The sequence below is a fragment of the Myotis lucifugus genome, unplaced genomic scaffold (assembly GCF_000147115.1).
Source record: "Myotis lucifugus unplaced genomic scaffold, Myoluc2.0 scaffold_308, whole genome shotgun sequence".
NCBI lineage: Eukaryota > Metazoa > Chordata > Mammalia > Chiroptera > Vespertilionidae > Myotis > Myotis lucifugus.
The window spans coordinates 901022-920799 of NW_005871356.1; the positions used below are offsets into that span (position 1 = coordinate 901022).

The 19778-nt window shown below is 41.0% G+C and overlaps 1 protein-coding gene across 2 annotated transcripts in view; it reads left to right on the forward strand.

Annotated features, from left to right (window-relative positions):
- The first annotated feature begins 431 nt into the window (after positions 1-431).
- Positions 432-19778, forward strand: part of EIF4E (eukaryotic translation initiation factor 4E) — a 45155-nt gene continuing 25808 nt past the window's right edge. Inside the window, exon 1 of one of the 2 annotated variants that reach the window (XM_023763916.1) lies at positions 432-578. In XM_023763916.1, coding sequence (XP_023619684.1) covers positions 561-578 — 18 coding nt within the window. In that variant the 5' untranslated portion in view covers positions 432-560. The remainder of the gene's footprint in view (positions 579-19778) is intronic. The other variant, XM_006100293.3, reaches the window with a different exon arrangement.

A 19778-nucleotide genomic window follows, 5' to 3' on the forward strand; every position in this document is an offset into this window, starting at 1 on the left:
GCCACGCCGCTCCATCGCCGCCGCCTCTTTGTGAAACCGAGAGAAAATGGTGGGAAGTCAAAAGGCAATGAAATAAGCACACAGGCCTCTCGTCCTAGGACCTCCGCTACACAAATGAAGCTTGATTGTGCGTGCTGAGCCTGCAGGTCCCAACCTTCCGGGGACGATGGGAGGACAGGGCAACAAAGGGCTCAGCAGGCATGCCCGGCAGTGAGCGCCACGGCAGCGACCCGGGCGCCAGGCCAGAGGACTGAGACCACCCGCCCGCACGCGGCCGCGCGCCGCGCGCAGAGCCGCGCACCTGACCCTCCGACCACGTGACCAGCCCTTTAAAAAAAAAAATCTCTTTGCCCTTAAAAAAAAGACAGCGCGAAAGAGAGCGAGAGACTACATTTCCCAGAAGCCTCTCGTTCCCCACGCTGCCGCAGTCTTGCGCAGGCGCCGCCAAGGCCAAACGGCCACGTCCGTCACGTGGATATTAACCAGCCAACCCGGTTTGAATCTCATTTTTTTCCTCTCGCCCCCCTTCAGGAGCGGTTGTGCGATCAGATCGATCTAAGATGGCGACTGTGGAACCGGTGAGTGTTGCCTTCGGCCCCCACCCCCACCGGGCCCCGCGCTCCGTCTCCCTTCCGACTGCGGGACCCCGCGGGACGGCGTTCCCGGCGCGCACACCACCCCTCGCCGCCCCCTCCCCCTCTTCGTGGGCCTGACCTCCCCTCGGGCAACTGGGGGCGCCCCGGAGGCTGGCCGCGGCGGCGTGGAGCGCACACGTTCTGGCGGGGGCCGAGGGCTAGGGGACAGGGTGGGGGAGGGGCGGCGCGGCGCCGCCTGCGGAGCGACGGGGTGGCTCCCTCGGGGTGGTCCGGACACTGCGCTAAGTGTGTAGGGATCGTCTTCGGTTAGAATGGCGCGAGTCTGGCTCCGAGCGTCGCTCGGAAGCCGCGGGGAGGTTGGGCGGCGTGCTGGCTTGGAATGAGATGGAGGAGGGAGCCCGGGGCTGCTTTCCCTTCCCTCACTCCCTCAGCCAGAGTACGCGTGCGTGCGCAGCGCTCGCTTCGCCGCTGGACATGTGGTCCGAGAGCCGGTGGGCGCGCGGTGCGGGCGGGCGGGCGTGGAGCCGCGGCACGCGCGGGGAAGCTGCGACCTCGCCGAGGGGAGTCGAGCGGGGCGAGCGCATGTTCCTCCGGGCGCGCCCGAGAGTTGGCGGGCTTGGCGGCAGGGAGGCGAGAAAGGTTTGGGGTGGGGAGGAGAACCCCGCGTCTCGCGGGAGAGCTCTCCGAGGCGCGGGAAGGGTGGCGGTGGGGAGAAGGGGGCTCACTTTGTTCTCGCCCCTCCGCGCTGGAGACGGGGCTGTCATGGAGGAGGGACGGGGGAGGGAGCGAGGCCTGCCGCTCGCCGCCGCGGGTCTGGGCCGCCGGCCGGACCTCCCGCCGCGCACACACGCCGGCCTCCCATTCATTCATCCCTTCCGCGCCGTGCGCACGCCGCCGAGCTTGCCGAGGAGTCCGGGCCCCGTTCTTAAGAGTGTTTACTGCCCCAAACATTTTTTTTTTTAAAGACCCACTTCACTTAACTTTGAAAATTAATTTTCCATGTGTGTTTTCTTTATCCATTTTCCTCTCCAATTAGGCACTATTTTAAACTTAGTTGGAGCAAGCAGATCCCAGAACAGAAAGTTGGGAGTGACCGCCCAAAGGAGAGGGTATCTTGGTCCTAGTTTGGGTTTGCCAGCACCGGCTCCCTGAAACTTCTGGGCCTGCCTGTGTGGCTGTTTTAGGAATGTCACACCTAAGTGACATTGCTTTAGAGGTATAATGGAGTTTATTAGCAACCAGAAATCCTTTGACACTCTGGTACCAGTTCTAGACCAGGGTTGCCAGATATTTTTGTATATCTAATGCTAGTTTGTGGTTTTGGTAATGGTCTACCAATTTGCTTAACCTATTTCAAAACTAGCCATGGAAAAGCTGTGTGTGTGTGTGTGTGTGTGTGTGTGTGTGTGTATGTATATATGTGTGTGTGTAAATATATATATATATATATGCTCCCCCCCCATTACATTGATGTAAACTATTCTTACCTTGTTGCCAGAATTTAGGGGAGTTTGTCTGCTTGATTACTTGTTCTTTTATTGGTATCAGTTTTCATTTATGTTCCTGGAAATTAGATTGACTGCAAAACTGTCTCTTAGGTTTCTGATACAATTAGCTGACTTTGGGATATTAATGTTACATAGGTAAAGACAGGAGAAATCTGTAAAATTTTAATTTTAATTTAAATCCCTTTTAATGGGTTCTGATGTTCACTTTTGACCGTATCTGTTGTCCTACCCACTTTACCAGTGTCATTTAAAAAAAAGAAATTACAGCTGGTAATGGTGGCAAGGCTAAAGCTTCTAAACAGTAATAATGTATTCTGTGAAATTTCAGTAACATTTAGGTCCTTCAGATTTTGCAAAATAATGCAGGTTTGTTTCAACAGCACAGCACAGAACTACAGAGTGTTGAAGGACTATTTTGAGTCAGTAAATATTTATAGACCCTGATTTTAGAACATTGTACCAACAAAGTTATACAAGATGTGATTCTATACCTTGTTTAATGTAAATGTTTAGTGAGCTTAATTCTCAGTCAATGATACAGTATTGTGATTGTTCTAGTGCTGTTCCAGGATGATTTGGATTCTGCATTTAAATTTGGGGAGTAGTGAACCTAAAAATCTAAAGTGTATGAAAGTGGAAAGCCAGATTGAAACTATAGTAGTTTGAGGATATATAAAATAGTGCAGAATTGTTCATTTTTGGTGAAAATTTTTAGTACTTTTAATGCATCCTCGTCCACAAATTATTTATAATTTTTTGGACAACTTTAGTGGTTTTTATTTTTTTTTAAGCAGCTGATTAGTATTGGTTGCAGTTGAGGTATGCATGCTTAAGCCTACAAAGTGTTTGTTCATTGCTGTTTCAGCTAGCTTCTAACTTTTCTTACTGCTTTTTTGCTGGGCATAACAAATACTTAAAAGAACCATGTTGGTTTGTTTGTTTGTTTTTTCCTCCTTGTCCCACCTTTCATAGGGGACTTTTTATCTGTGTACATAAAATATCAGCGATTTCTATTTGATATTGTGTGGTTTTTCTCAAGTTTGTGTGTATAAGTTCAGTTATATTAAATTTGTTGAGAAGCTTGATAGGGTAAATTAAAGGAAGCATTTTCCCTCTTTACAGCGAATATGACAATATTTTGAACATTGGGGTAAACAATACTCTTCTGTTACTCTTTTGGCATTTGAAATGTGGCTGGATCAAATTAGACTTACTATATTAATTGGTGAAGATGGCAAGGCCGTTTCCCCAGGCCATCTTGTCTCCAGCAGGACATGTTTCTTTAGCTTTATCTTCATTCTGTATTCTTTATTATTGAGCTTTTTTTTTTTAACTTGTTCTTTTTCTTTTAAATTGATACATTTAAATGTATAAATCTATACATTTATTGTATTATAGATGTCCCCTTTGTTTGTTGTTTTTTCTTTTTCGCATTGACCCCCTCCCCCCGTACTTGTAGTTCTTTTTAAGGTAAGAGATTACATTTTTTTTTTTTTTTAGTTAAACTGAAGGTATATAATTTTACTTGTTTTTACACTGTGTCTCTTCAGTATGTAAAGTTGTACATTAATTTCAAAAGTGGGATCAACTTGGACGGTCATCTGATCTGTTTCTTTTTTTATCCTTTAGAAACATGCTTTGTATTGCAGAGTTTATTTATTAAAAGTAAATAAGGCTTAAATACATATTGACAAATATGTCATGTAATTCAGTGTTGTTTATTAACCAGAGACTTAATTGACAAGCAGATCTTGCAAATTAATATATACATGTTCTTGCTTTAATGAAAGAACTCAGTATATAAAAATTCATTCATAAAGCAACTAAATGAATCTGGTATTTATATTCCAAATTTCACTTCATTTTATACTTTGAATTACTAGTATGCATAATTGTTTGACATGGAAAAATTCAGTTTATAAATACACAGTTCACACACTAAAGATGTAAAATTAATTATGTAAACTTACCCAATTTGGACAGAAAACTTTAAGCAAAACATTTTAATAAAATATTCTGTTTAATTTATGGTTAAGAATATAGAAATGCCAACAGTCTTAGACATAACAAGGAACCTGTGAAATAGTTGTTCTAGCAATGGTAATTTCTACTTTTCCTTCCTTGCTACTACTGGAAATTTTCTGGTTCTTCTGGTACCTGTGACTTGTTCTGTCTTTGTCATAGAGACTCTTTTGAGCAATGGAAACAAATACGGGTTATAGTCTAACTTAAATATCTGTATGACCTTGCAGACTGAACATTCTAAATCTAGCTAAAAAATGGAAATAAGATATCTTATAGTGATTTTGATGTTTTAATGCAGTATTCTGAGATGGCAGTTTGGCATTTATGAAGAACTAAATGAAGTTTATAGTACTCCATGAATATGTTGCATGCCGGTGTATCCATGCATACATAGTGTATACACCTTTTCCTCTCTTTGCTAGGAAATTCACATAGCTGCCTTTTGATCAGTCCTTGGCCATTAACAAGAAATGCAAAGCTTATTTATGATCCACAATCCTCAGATACTCTTCCCGCTCCTATCTATATCGTAAAAATCACTAGTGTTTCTTCAAAAGTTCCTAATTGTGTCTGAAAAAAAGAATCACATTTGTCTCTTATGTGCTGAATAAGTCACTTCCAGGAACTGAGAATATAATCAGAAAAGTAAGATTTTTTTTGCTCAGTTGGAACTTTTTAAAAAAATATATATTTTTATTGATTTCAGAGAGGAAGGTAGAGGGAGAGAGAGATATAAACATCAATGATGAGAGAGAATCATTGATCAACTGCCTTCTGCACGCCACCCACTGGGGATCGAGAGCCCACAACCCGCCAGTTGGGACTTTTGATACATTTTCCCACAGAAACAATGGGAAGCTGTACTTTAGTCACACTGTGTTCAGTAAGTTTCTGTAGAATTATGACAAATCTAACCAGCATTGGATTTCAAGCAAATGACTTAATAAAAATGACCTTTTAAACACAGTCTGTTACATCTATTTTTAATGTAGGCAGATCTTTATTTCTTAGTAATAGCTAAAGTAAAGCACTTGCAGTATATACTTGTCAGGCACCCCACTAAATGCTTTTTTTTTTAATTGTCTAAAGTTTTACATATGTCTCCCTTTTCCACAATTGACACGCCCCCCCACCACTAAATGCTTTATATATATTAATCCTTACAAGCAGCCCTGTGAGGTAGGTAATATTCTTATTTCACAGATGAGGAAATCAAGGCACAAAGAGATTAAGTAACTTTGTGTGACTAACTTGTCCAAGATTACACAGCTAGTAAGTAAGTGGTGGGGTGGAGTTCAAACTAAAGCAGCCAAGTTCCAGATATGTGTTCTTAACCATGACACTCTTTGCAATAGGCAGGCAATGTGCTCTCCTTATGCAACTTGGGAAGATTAGTTTGATAAACACTTCACTAGATATTTTGCTATAGCTATAAGATAAAATGTGTGGATATTTGTTTTTAGGCTACCACAATGTTTGGTAACTGAAGTACAGAATCATATGAAAATAAATAGCAACTTGGTCTCTGCATCTGAGGACTAAACGAGTAGTTATATTTTAGTAATTGGTCCAGAACTTTATGTGTAGATTTCTCAAGAAAGTGAATGGTCAATTCCTGTCTCCATTTTCTCATTTAATTTCTGGACCTTGTCAATTCAAATGATTGGCCAGTTAAAATATTTTGCTAGTGAAAACAGTAGTACATTTAAAAAATTTTGAGATTATGAAATTTATTCTCCACTACCTTTGTTCTTTCAGTAATTTTGGTGAGAGGTTTGGCGAAGAGTTAAATAGTTGTTTTGAAAAAAGTTTTCAGCTATTATATGTTCCTAGTCTTAAAAGCAAAATTGTTTGGGGAAGGTGGTAATGAGACCTAAAGATTTCTCTGGAACTCATGGCTTTACAGTAATTTTTAAAGCTAAAATATACATAAGCATGTTTTTAGTTGTATATTTTAAACTTGTTATTCTAAAATGCTATACAGAAATTAGTTATAATCTTTAAGTATTAACTAAGGCAAGAAAATTTGATATTTTAATTGGAAAGCTAAAACAGTTTTTTTCCTAATATTCTTTTTTTTTTAAAAATATATTTTATTGATTTTTTACAGAGAGGAAGGGAGAGAGATAGAGAGTTAGAAACATCGATGAGAGAAACATCGATCAGCTGCCTCCTGCACATCTCCTACTGGGGATGTGCCCACAACCCAGGTACATGCCCTTGACCGGAATCGAACCTGGGACCTTTCAGTCCGCAGGCCGACGCTCTATCCACTGAGCCAAACCGGTTTCGGCTCCTAATATTCTTAACATCTTAGGATAAATACATTTTATAGGGTTCTGGCCTCAAGCTTTATTACTATTCTTTTCAAAAAAGAAACAAATTCAACCCAAACTAAAAAGTGCTTTATCTTCAGTAAAACTCCTCCTACCTTAAGAATAAAGTCAATGTGTAGGTCATCATCATACACATAAATTAAATATAAAATCAAAACTAAAAGGATGTACCAGATGATTTATGGGCAGTGGCGTAGTGTGGTGAGAAGTGATATATATATATATATATATATATATATATATATATATATATAAATATATAATATTTTTTTTTTTCATTTGAACTTGTAAACTTTTTAAAAAATAATGCTTAGGATTGTGAAATATCTTGGATTTTGGTTTATAGTATGTAGGTTTTAATTATTTATTTTTTAATCACTAATATGTGCCTATGGCCTAAAATTTAAATAGACCTTTTTAGCAATTGTTGACGTCTGTGGTCCTGTTTTCAGAATAATGTTTTAAAATATTTCAAATAAAATACTTAGAATTATAAAAGAATTCAGTTACATTTATGTGTACAGTAAGAATTAAGTGAGTTAACATGAAACATTAAGGAAGCTACATGGCACAGGCTATGTGCCATCCAACATGGCAGACACTAGCCACACATGGCTATTGAGTACTTGAAATGTGACTAGTGCAACCAAGAAAATTAATTGTAAACTCTAATTAATTTAAATATAATTTTAATTACTTGAAATTTAATTTCATATGTAGCTAGTGGCTACCAAATTGGATAACATAGCTCTAGAATCTACACATATTCTGGTGTATATAAACATATGCATCTGTAGTATATTTGCCTTAATTTTGTACAATGAATATGACCAATTTGGTTGGATAAGTTACTGTTTAATTCTATCCTAGGAAAACTTCTATTTTAATCTTTCAAAGATAATTGTTTGGTCTTGTATGGAATTAAAATTGTCCTAAGGCTTTTTTTTCCTTTTTTTTTTTTTTTTTTTGCTATTTAAAAACTGTGTGAATAGGGGGCATTGTTCAAAACTCAAATTTTGTCCAAAAGAGTATACTGCAAAGTCGTCTTAACTGATCCCATCCAGGTGGATTACCTCTAGAGGTAACTAACATTGTCACTTTGTATCTTTCCGTAGAGATTTGTATATATAGTACAAGCAAATATGTATATTCTTTTTTTAAAATCCTAACCCAAGGGTATATTTATTGATTTTAGAGAGAGGAAGGGAGGGAGGAAGAGAAAGTAAGAGAGAGACAGACACAGAGACATCATGTGAAAGAGAAACATCAACTGGTTGCCTCCCTTATATGCCCCGACCAGGGATTGAACCCGCACCCTAGGTATGTACTCTGACTGGGAATTGAACCTGCAACCTTTTTGATGTATGGGGTGACGCTCCAACCAGTTGAACCACCTAGCCAGGGCTGCATATTCTTTAAAGAAAAAGTAGTAGCCAACTGTTATGTACACTGTTCTGGCATATTATGATATTCACCTAATATGTCTTTTAGAGCATTGCATATCAACACATAAAGCTTTCTTTTCTGATGATATGTATTACATGGTTTGGTCTCTTTTTTTTCCATTTCAGCATCTTGTGATTTATTTAAATGTTGTTCCCAGACACATATGTGGGGTAGCATATGTCCTCATTATTATGTAGTAACACATAACTTGCACGTGTACATGGTTTGGTCTTGATCATAGTTATTTCTATATTGATCAATGTTTAGATTATTTGTAATCATTTCCTATTTCAGTGCTCTGATCAATAACCTTTTTCTCTATATATCATTTCCATACTTGAGGTAGTATATCTGTAAGGTAAATGTTTTTGCAACAATGTTAAAAATGTAAAAACTCAAATGGTCAAGTAAAAACACTTCTTGTCTTAGCCAATTTGGCTCAGTGGAAAGAGCGTCAGTCTGCGGACTGAAGGGTCTGGGTTCAATTGCAATCAAGGCTTGATCGCTGGCCCTGGTCAGGACATGTGTGAAGGCAACCAATCGATGTGTCTCTCTCACATCAATGTTTCTCTTTCTGTCTCCCTTCCATTTTCTCTAAAAATCAATGGAAAAATATCCTCAGGTGAGAATTAATAAAACACAAAACAAAAAAAGAAACTCCCTTCTGTGACTATAGTTGGCTATCAGACTACTTTTTTTTTTTAATATATATTTTATTGATTTTTTACAGAGAGGAAGGGAGAGAGATAGTCAGAAACATCGATGAGAGAGAAACATCGATCAGCTGCCCCCTGCACATCTCCCACTGGGGATGTGCCCGCAACCCAGGTACATGCCCCTGACCGGAATTGAACCCGGGACCCTTCAGTCCGTAGGCCGACGCTCTATCCACTGAGCCAAACCGGTTTCGGCCAGACTACTTTTTTTAAAGCTCCTCCCCTTTCAAATTGTGAAATGTTTATATGTAGAAAAAAATATAAAATACATATGTGCAAAAGTGTTAGAGTAATAGACTGAAGAACCATATATCCATGATCACATTCATATTTCCCCCATCCTGACTTACGTTAATCCTTCCCTTGAATTTTTAAATGGTATAATTACAGTTTAATCCAGTGTTATATGTTCCTTTTAGCAATGTGTTTTAGTTAGAAAAACTAAAAACTTGTGTAAGAAAAGGTTAGTACTGCTATTGTTAGATGAAGTTCCCAAGAGAAGATAAGCTGAACACCTTTTCTGGGTTATTGTTTGGCTTTCACTTCCTGGAATTACTACTAGAGCCCCTCTTGGGGAAACCAGTAGGTAAGATCATGAACGTGTTCTGAGAAACATAAGGCTACAGTTACCTGATCGGGCTGTGGTGTGGGCCAGCTAATTAACCTTCACTTAGGAGAGTGGTCTGTGGGAGTGAGCTGCTCTATATATTTTAAGAGTTAGGTTAAAGATAAACTATTCGAGTGTGAAATTCTTAGCTGTTCCAGGGAGCAAGGCACGGAGGAGAGAAAGCTTCGTGAACACATGGTTAAGTATAGATAAAAGTTCGGGCTAGGAAATTGGTGTGTGTGTGTGTGTGTGTGTGTGTGTGTGTGTGTGTGTTTTAAGGGTAGAATAATAGGCATCTTTGTCATAGCAGCCTTATCAAATGAAGGTAGCTTGAATCACATTACTCTAATCTGTACCACTGCTCTCTATATCTGGTGCATACCTGTCTTTCTTGAATCTCCTTTTATTTTTCTCTGATTCTCTCTCATCTGACTTCTTTGTTGCATCTCTTCCTTTTCTGTGTCCCCTTTCTTCCTTTTATTTGGTTTCTTGTTCAATTTGGTGGATCACATCTCCAATAGTTTTTGAAAATAGTTACCAATGAGAGTTAAAGATTTTTGAGACCTTGCATGTTAATGCAATACACACACACACACACACACACATAACTAGTGGCCTGGGTGCACGAAAATTCGTGCACTGGGGGGGGGGGGTGTGCTTCAAACCGGCCCCTGCCCCCTCTCACAGTACAGGAGCCCTCAGGGGATGTCCTACTGTCCGCAGTCTGGCCTCCCTCTGTGGGAAGCGACCGGGCTGATCAGGGGAAGGTACCGCCCCCATCACCCCGCCTCTGCTGCCACTGCCAGCTGCCACAGCTGCCTGCCCTTGTCCAGAAGGCCGTCCGGCTGTCTGGTCTAGTTAGCATATTATGCCTTTATTATTATATATATATACTAGAGGCCTGGTGCATGAAAATTCATGCACTGGAGTGGGGGGGGGGTCCCTCAGCCCGGCCTGCCCCCTCTCACAGTCCAGGAGCCCTCGGGCGGGAGGCGACCCGGCGATCAGGGGAAGGTGACGCCCCATCACACCTCTGCTGCTGCCACTATCGGCAGCACAAGCCTCAGCCGGCCCTGGTTACCTGAGCCTCGGCAGGCCCTGGGCGGCTGGGGGGCTGAGGAGACTGGGGGTCTCCGGAGGCAGGCACATGGAGCGGCTCGGCCCGCCTAGGGGCAGGCCTAGCCTTGCTATGCACCTGCCGCCCCGGCAAGGCTGAGGGGACTGGGCGCCGCCATCTCGTGGCTGTGGGTATTGCCATATTTGAGGGCGTGATGGTCAATTAGCATATTCCCTCCTTATTGGCTGTGGCCGCCGCCATATTTGCAGCGGCGTGAGGGTCAATTAGCATATTCCTTTATTAGATAGGGTGTGTGTGTGTGCATATATATGTAGTTTGGTTGGGTATAGAATTCTTTTTTAAAAAATATATTTTTATTTCAGAGAGGAAGGGAGAAGGAGAGAGAGAAACATCAATGATGAGAAAGAAACATCGATTGGCTGCCTCCTGCATGTCCCCCACTGGGGATTGATCTGGCAACCTGGGCATATGCTCTTGACCAGAATCGAATCCATGACCCTTCAGTCCGTAGGCTGATGCTCTATGCAAAACTAGCTAGAGCTGGGTGTAGAATTCTTCAGAATTTGAAGTCATTGCTTCATGGCCAGTTTCTGTTGTGGCTGTTGATTTCTGATGGCTGTTTTGTTTTGTTTTGTTTTTGTTTTTTTAATGTGACCAGTTCTCTTCCTCCCCAGAAATTTGTAAGCTTTTTCCTTGTTCCTATTTAACAATGATATGTTTTAGTATCAGTATTTTTAATGTTTTTATTGATTTTAGAGAGAGAGGAAGGAAGAGGGAGAGAGAAACATTAATCGGCTGCCTCCTATACCTGGGACCAGAACCCACAACCTGGGCATGGGGCCTGACTGGGAATCTAACTGGCGACCTTCCAGTGCATGGGATGACGTCCAACCAACTGAGCCACACTCACCAGGGCTAGTATGAATATTTTTATCGGTTGTGCTGAGTACTTATTAGACTTTTTCAATATGGCAACAACTCATATTCATCACATCTGACATTTATTATTAGTCACTTTTTTTTTTTTTAAATATATTTTATTGATTTTTTACAGAGAGGAAGGGAGAGAGATAGAGAGTTAGAAACATCGATGAGAGAGGAACATCGATCAGCCGCCTCCTGCACATCCCCTACTGGGGATGTGCCCGCAACCCAGGTACATGCCCTTGACCGGAATCGAACCCGGGACCTTTCAGTCCGCAGGCTGACGCTCTATCCACTGAGCCAAACCGGTTTCGGCTATTATTAGTCACTTTTGACATTATTATTTTCCTCTCTTTTTTTTCTCTTGGAAACAGTTATTCAGATAGTATATCTACTGGACTGGTTCCCTGACTTTAAAGAAAAATTAAATATTGCTCTCAAATTCCTTCTCTTTTTGCTTTATTTTTTGGGAAATTTCATTTATTTTCCAACTTTTTCTGCCTGATATTTTTAATTTTCAGATGTATATTCTCTCTCTCTCTCTCTCTCTCTCGTCTTCTGAATTTTCACTTTTATGGTTTCTTAGAATTGTTATGGTTTCTTATAATTTTTGTATGCATACAAAATCTCAACTTATTCTTTTGAAGGATACAGGTACATACTTTATTTTTATATGTACATACTTTAAAAGACATTTTCTTTTTTGCTGTCTGTTTCCTCCAAGTCGCTTATTTTTTTTTTAATATATTTTATTGAATTTTTACAGAGGAAGGGAGAGGGATAGAGAGTTAGAAACATCAATGTGAGAGGAACATCGATCAGCTGCCTCCTGCACACTCCCTACTGGGGATATTCCCGCAACCAAGGTACATGCCCTTGACCGGAATCGAACCTGGGACCCTTGAGTCCGCAAGCCGACGCTCTATCCACTGAGCCAAACCAGTTAGGGTGCTATTTTTTTTTTTTTTGAACCCATATGGCAGCAATCCTAGTGACTTGGAGTAGGGGGAGGGGAATTCAGGAATCTAGTTATTTCACAAACAACTCTCATAGAATTCTCTTTAATTGCGCCCTTCCTTCACTACCCCTTTGTAAAGGTGCTGTCAGCTGCTGGACTTGAAGGATTTAACTGTGCACATTGATTATTACCACTTATCCTCCATCTACATTCCAGCTCTTTCTTTTACCCTGCTCTCCCCATAGTTGTGGGCTTAAAAAAGATATCTTTACTATAGTTTTAGTGAAATTTTGCGAGGGGACAAAATTAGAGTCACTCATTTATTCAAACATTTCAGTGCCTTTCTTATGCCAGGCACTCTTAAGTGGGTAACCCAGCTCTCTGTGGACCTCACAGTTACTGCATTACTGAAAAGAAAAGAAATAAAGAAGAGTTACCATGACATTTTAGAAGTAACTTCTTGTTGCATTCTGATTATAGAATACAGTGTTATATGCTTTTTCTATAACTAGGCAAAAAGTACCAGGAATAGTAAATCAAGCAAGCAATTTGCATCATTCATGTACCCAAGTGCCAGTGCCTTCAAGTGGACAGGAATTGTATATCTAACAAGTAATTTGCAGTATCCTATTTCTGTGTAATAAAAGGGTAATATGCAAATTGGCCCTAATGGTGGCACGGCTGGTCGCTATGCCACTGCCCACCACGGGGCAGATGCTGAACACAGGAGCTGCCCCCTGGTGGTCAGTGTGCTTCCACAGGGGGCGTGCCGCTCAGCCAGAAGCTGGCTCATGGCTGGCCAGTGCAGCAGTGGTGGCGGGAGCTTCTCCTGCCTCTGCGGCAGTGCTAAGGATGTCTGGCCAGGGAGCAGGCCTAAGCTAACAGGTGGACATCCCCCAAGGGGTCCCAGACTGCGAGAGGGCACAGGGTGGGCTGAGAGACCCCCCGAGTGCACGAATTTTTGTGCACCAGGCCTCTAGTTCATAAAGATAAGCTATACAACTCTACTGAGGAATACAGTGGAGAACTTTAATAAATGAAGAATCATAATTTACTTTTGAAAAAGATTTATTATTGGGAAGATGTTAATTTTTCTTGGATATCTAAATTCAGTACAAATTGAATCAAGAGGCCAAAATCTTTGCAGGTAGGTAGGGAACTACACTTTATACTGGATTCCACAAACTGACCTTTGGGCTATTTTTGTGTAGCCTGCTAGCTAAGAATAAATGATAGAAAGATCACCAGCCTGAAATATTTACTCTCTGGCCCTTTATAGAAAAGTTTGCAAGCCCTTGCTTTATAAAATGATTGTGAGGTTTATTTGAAAGAATAAGTAAATGAGAATTGGCAGAAAATTTTTGAAAAGGAAAGGGGCAATGGGGAACTTGTTCTACAACGAGAAAAAAGCATTACTGAACAAAGATAACTTATAAACATGTCATATCGATGCATGTGGGGTCTGACATCACTGGAATAGAGTGAGCAGTCCAGAAGTACACTCAGGTATATATTTGGGATTCAGTATAATTTTGTTATAACAAATTTGAAACATTTAGATAGACATGAGGAAAATAAATATCAGTAATTTCAATAATGAGCTGTCCTATGGTAATACTTTGGTGTACCTGTTTGTAGGTTCTTTTTTTCTTACTGTATCCTTCTTTGTGCCTTTTTCTTTTCCTTTTAAATAGACTTTATTTTTTAGAGCAGGTTTAGGTTCACTACAAAATTGAGAGGAAGGTGCAGAGGGTTTTTTATTGTATGCCTCCTGCCCTCCCACATGCATAGCCTCTCCATTATAAATATCCCAGACTGGTAATTCTATTCTTTATTTTTTGAGGAGCTTCCATACTGTTTTTCATAGTGGCTCTACCAGTTTACATTCTCACCAGCAGTGAGTGTGGGCCCTCTTCTTTCACGTCAGTCTGTTTGGCTTTTGAGTTCATTCCAGTTGAACTTTTCTCGTTTGTACTTGTGTCCATCCCTCTTCGAACACTGAAGAAATCTTTCTTGAAAACAGTTGATACCAACTTAGCATGCTTTCTAATGGAGCTGCCAGTTTCTTTAACCTCATCAATGTTCTTTTGATGCTTATGAACAGTTAAATAGTTATACAACACTATCCCTCGTTGCAGTTCTTTGAAGATGCCACTCTTTTTTTTTTGTCTTTCACATCTGCCTTGACTTTACATATCATTTCCCATTCCTGCTTCTTATTAAGCTGTTTTCTTTTTTCTAGTCTCTTCTGGTTTAACTTTTCTTTTTCCTTTTCCAGCTCTTTGTTTTTGACCAGAATAGTGGGTTTACTTTTAGGTGTTTTTGTTGTTGTTTGCTTTTTGTTAATCCTCACCCCAGGATATTTTTTTCTATTGATTTTCTAGGGAGAATGGGAGGGAGTGAGAGAAGAGGGGAGAAAGAGACAGAGAGAGACACACATCAATGTGAGAGAGACACATCATTTGGTTTCCTCCTGCATGTACCCCAACCAAGGCCAGGGATTGAACCTGCAGCCCAGGTACATGCTGTTGACCTGGAATTGAACCCACAACCCTTTGGTGCATGGACTGATGCTCCAACCACTGAGCAACACTGGCCAGGGCAGGAGTTTTTGGTTAATGATTTTAGCTATGCCATCTGCCCTGCCCACATTAGTTTCAACACTAGCTTCTGCAGTATTTTCATTCTCATAGTGTTCAACTTATGTTCATTGTCAGCTTCTTTTTCATTTTCAGAAGAAAAGTGGCTCTTTTCCAATCCATACCTTTCTATAGAATCTCCAATGTTGGTAGCACCTCTGTCCTCATCTTCCAGCTCCAATGCTACAGCCCTCGCTGCCATTTTATCTTATTTTTTTAATGACTTTTTCAGCCCCCACCCACCCCACTCACGTGAGCTCTCAATGTCCAGGGTCATATTTCTACACTGAAAGCATCCCTTCCATAGTTACTTTTACATGAGTCTTCTGGTAGCCTTTGGTTTAAGCAGATTGACATTTAATTTTTGTTCTTAGACTTGTTATCATTCTAGAGCAGTGGTTCTCAACCTTCTGGCCCTTTAAATACAGTTCCTCATGTTGTGACCCAACCATAAAATTATTTTCGTTGCTACTTCATAACTGTAATGTTGCTACTGTTATGAATTGTAAATATCTGATATGCAGGATGGTCTTAGGCGACCCCTGTGAAAGGGTCGTTTGACCGCCAAAGGGCTCGCCACCCACAGGTTGAGAACTGCTGTTCTAGAGCATCACATATTTATTTCTTAGATCTCTATTATCACACTCTGAATTTATAATTTTGTCCTAAACTATATAGCTGTGCAGAGTAACTTGGTTTTTGAGATATTAGTGCTACCTTGACAGTTAGTTTATTTTAAATATAATAAGATGCCTACAAGTTTTTATAGTAGTTAAAAGTTAAGGACATGTGCATTCAAGTTTGATTTGTTTTGTTAATCCTAGCCCAAGGATATTTTTCCATTGATACTTCTTTTTTCTTTTTAGAGAGGGGAAGGGAAGGGAGAGACGGAGAGAGAGAAACATAGATGTGAGAGAGACACATTGATTGGTTGCCTTCCAAATGCACCTCGGCCTGCACTGGGGATTGAGCCTGTAACTGAGATATGTGCCCTTGATGGGAATTGAACCCTTGATCCTTCAGTCCGAGGGCCGATTCTCTAATTAACCACTAATCCAGACTGGCCAGGGCTCAAGTTTAAAATTGTTCAAGATCAGAAACTCAAGTGTGGCTTGTAGGGATTTTTTTATATGCTAGTAAAATGTGGTTAAGTATAGCTTGCTGTCTATCTAGAAATGTCAGTTTTTATCTATAGTGCAACAAATTTAAGCAACTATGTTCACACAAGTCTAGTGTTAGTCATTACTACTTAATTAGATTAGTGTTACCTAGTAGATTAAACATCTACATATTGCATTTTACAATATTTTTATTTTTAATTATTTATTTTAAAAAGTCTTTATTGTTGAAAGTATTAAATATGTCCCTTCTTTTTGCCCATTGACCCCCTCTCCAGCCTGCCTAGCTCCTCCTCCCCTCAGGCCTTTACCACCCTATTGTCTGTGTCCATGGGTTATGTATCTATGCATATAAGGTCTTTGGTTGATTACTTCCCACCCACTGCCTCTCCCCTTAGATTCCATACTGTCTTCCATGTTTCCATGTCTCTGGATCCACTTTGTTAATCAGTTTATTTTGTTACTTGGATTCCACATGAGTGACATCATGTGATACTTGTCCTTCTCTGACTGACTTATTTCACTTAGCATGCTGTTTCAAAGAGTAAGAGATTCTTTTTTTTTTTTTTACTACCACACCTTTTTTTTTTTTTCTTACCAAGGCAAACCTGAGAGTTTATTTTCTAAGAAATGCACTTCTTTCTCATAGGAGAACAATTATTGAAACTAGGAGACAACCCACAAAGGAGTTTGGTGAATGCTCATAATGTCACTAAGGCCATTGAGTCATTTGCCTCTCCTCTTCTATTAAAGCTGTAGACATAGCCCTTGTTAGTTCCTTTTTGTTTTATGAACATGTCCCATTGTGGTTCAGACCAGCAATGCAAAAAGGTGAAAGCAATTTAGTGAACTAGATGAGCAAGTGATTTCTCAGGGATTGACCCTTGATCTTTTCAAGGACAGCATTTCCATAACTAAATTGGGACTTTGTGTTTTTTGGGTTTGTTTTTTTTAAGAAAAATGATCTTAAATATAATAATGTTACATGCAATGAACACCAATTATTCACGAAAAATGATCTTACATATAGTAATATTACATGCAATAAACATATTTCAAGAATGAAAGAATTTTAAGTATAATAATATTACCAAAACTGTACTAACATAGTATATCACAAAAGTTGTAGGAGATATTAAAAATCTGCAAATAACAGGATTACTTCTATTATATTCTAGTATATTTTTCCCCCATCTGGCTCTATTTTCGTTCATCAGTTTATGTTCATTATATTCACAAATGAGTGAGATCATATGATATTTATCTTTCTCCGACAGGGTTATTTTGGTTAGCATGATGCTTTTTTTTTTTTTTTTAATATATTTTATTGATTTTTTACAGAGAGGAATGGAGAGGGATAGAGTTTTAGAAACATTGATGAGAGAGAAACATCGATCAGCTGCCTCCTGCATACTCCCTACTGGGTATGTGCCTGCAACCAAGGTACATGCCCTTGACCAGAATCAAACCTGGGACCCTTGAGTCCACAGGCCAACGCTCTATCCACTGAGCAAAACCGGTTAGGGCCGTGGTCGGCAAACTGTGGCTCTCGAGCCACATGCGGCTCTTTGGCCCCTTGAGTATGGCTCTTCATAAGCCTTAGGAGTACCCTAATTAAGTTAATAACAATGTACCTACCTATCCTATCTAATAATAGACAAACATGGTAATTAACCGTACCTCCGACACGCTTCCCATTGGCTAATCAGCAGGATATGCAAATTAACTGCCAACCAAGATGGCAGCCGGCAGCCAGGCAGCTGAAGCGAACAGGAGGCTTGCTTGCTCCAGTGATGGAGGAAGCCAAGGTTCCCGCCTGCCGCAGCCCGGCTCTGAGCTGCACTCTAAGAAACAATGTTGCAATTATAGAAGCTAAACAAATGCCAGAAACCTGCTTTCAGCCAGCCGGGCCTCAGAGCTGGAGTTGCAACAGTGTTTCAATTATAGAAGCCAAACAAACCCAGATACCTGCTTTCAGCAGCCGAGGTCTCAGAGCTGGAGCCGAGCCTCAGAGCTAAAGCCGGCTCTCAGCTCCAGTGACAGCCCTAGAAGGTAAATAAATCCCAGAAAAAAAGAAAAAAAGGAGAGGTTGGCAGCTTCAGTCACCCGCCAGCCTGAAAACGGCCCTCAGCCCAATACCCAGACTGGCCAGGCACCCCAGTGGGGACCCCCACCCTGAAGGGGGTGTGACCAGCTGCAAACAGCCATCATCCCCTCCTCCAGGCTGGCCAGGCACTCAAGAGGGACCCCCACCCTGATCTGGGACACCCTTCAGGGCAAACCAGCCGGCCCCCACCCGTGCACCAGACCTCTATCCTATATAGTAAAAGGGTAATATGCAAACTGACCCTAACAGCAGAAAGACTGGGAATGACTGGTCACTATGACACACACTGACCACCAGGGGGCAGACGCTCAATGCAGGAGCTGCCCTCTGGTGGTCAGGGCGCTCTCACATGGGAGGAGCTCTGCTCAGCCACAAGCCAGGCTGACGGCTGCTAGTACAGTGGTGGTGGTGGGAGCCTCTCCTGCCTCCTCAGCAGCGCTAAGGATGTCCGACTGTAGTTTAGGCCTGCTCCCCGCTGGCAAGTGGACATCCCCCGAGGGCTGCCGGGCTGCCAGAGGGATGTCTGATTGCCATCTTAGGCCCAATCCCCCGGGGGAGCAGGCCTAAGCCAGCAGGTGGTCATCCCCTGAGGGGTCCCAGACTGTGAGAGGGCATAGGCCGGGCTGAGGCCCCCCCCCCACTGGGTTAGGGCAGCATGATGCTTTTAAAGTCTGTTTTGTCGGATATGAGTATTGCTACTCCAGCTTTTATTTTTTTTCCATTTACATGGAAAATATTTTCCCATCCCTTCACTTTGATCCTGTGTGTGTCTTTTGTTTTGAGGTGGGTTTCTTGTAGACAGCATATAGTTGGGTCATATTTTTGTATCCGTTCAGCTACCCTACACCTTTTGATTGGAGCATTTAATCCATTTACATTTAGGGTTATTAATGAGAGGTATTTATTTATAACCATTTTAATTCTGTATGGCTAGGTTTCTCTCTCTGTTTCTTCTTCTCAGCAATCCCTTATAGCAGTCCTTTAGAATTTCTTTAATGCTGGCTTGGTGGTGATGAACTCCTTTAGCCTTTTTTTGTCTGGGAAGCTCTTTATTTGACCTTCTATTTTGAATGATAACCTTGCTGGATATAGTAATCTTGGACTCAGATCCTTGTTTTCCTTGAGTACTTCATGCCATTCCCTTCTGGCCTGTAGAGTTTCTGATGAGAAATTAGGTGTCAGCCTTATGGGAACTCCTTTGTAGGTAATAGTTTTCTCTTGCTGCCTTTAAGATTCTCTCTTTGTCTTTAAGTTTTGGCATTTTTATTATGATGTTTCTGGGTGTGGGTCTGTTTGGGTTCTTCTTGTTTGGGGTTCTCTGTGCCTTCTGAACATGTGTGACTTTTTCCTTTACCAGGTTAGGGAAGTTTTCTACCATTATTTCTTTAAACACCTTCTCTATTCCTTTCTCCCTTTCTGCCTCTTCTGGCACACCCACTATTCTAATATTGTTACGTTTCACATTGTCCCACAGCTCCCTTAAGCTGTCCTCCTGTTTTTTAATTGTTCTTTTTTTTCTTTTTGGTTCTCTAATTGAGTGATATTTTCAACTCTGTCTTCTAATTCACTGATTCGATCCTCAGCTTCCCCTAATCTGCTGTGTATTCCTTACAATGTGTTCTTTATTTGTGTTATGTCATTCTTTATCTCAGACTGTTCTTTTTTCATAGTTACTGTATCTTTTTTCATACTGTTGAACATTTTTACCATCATTACTCTG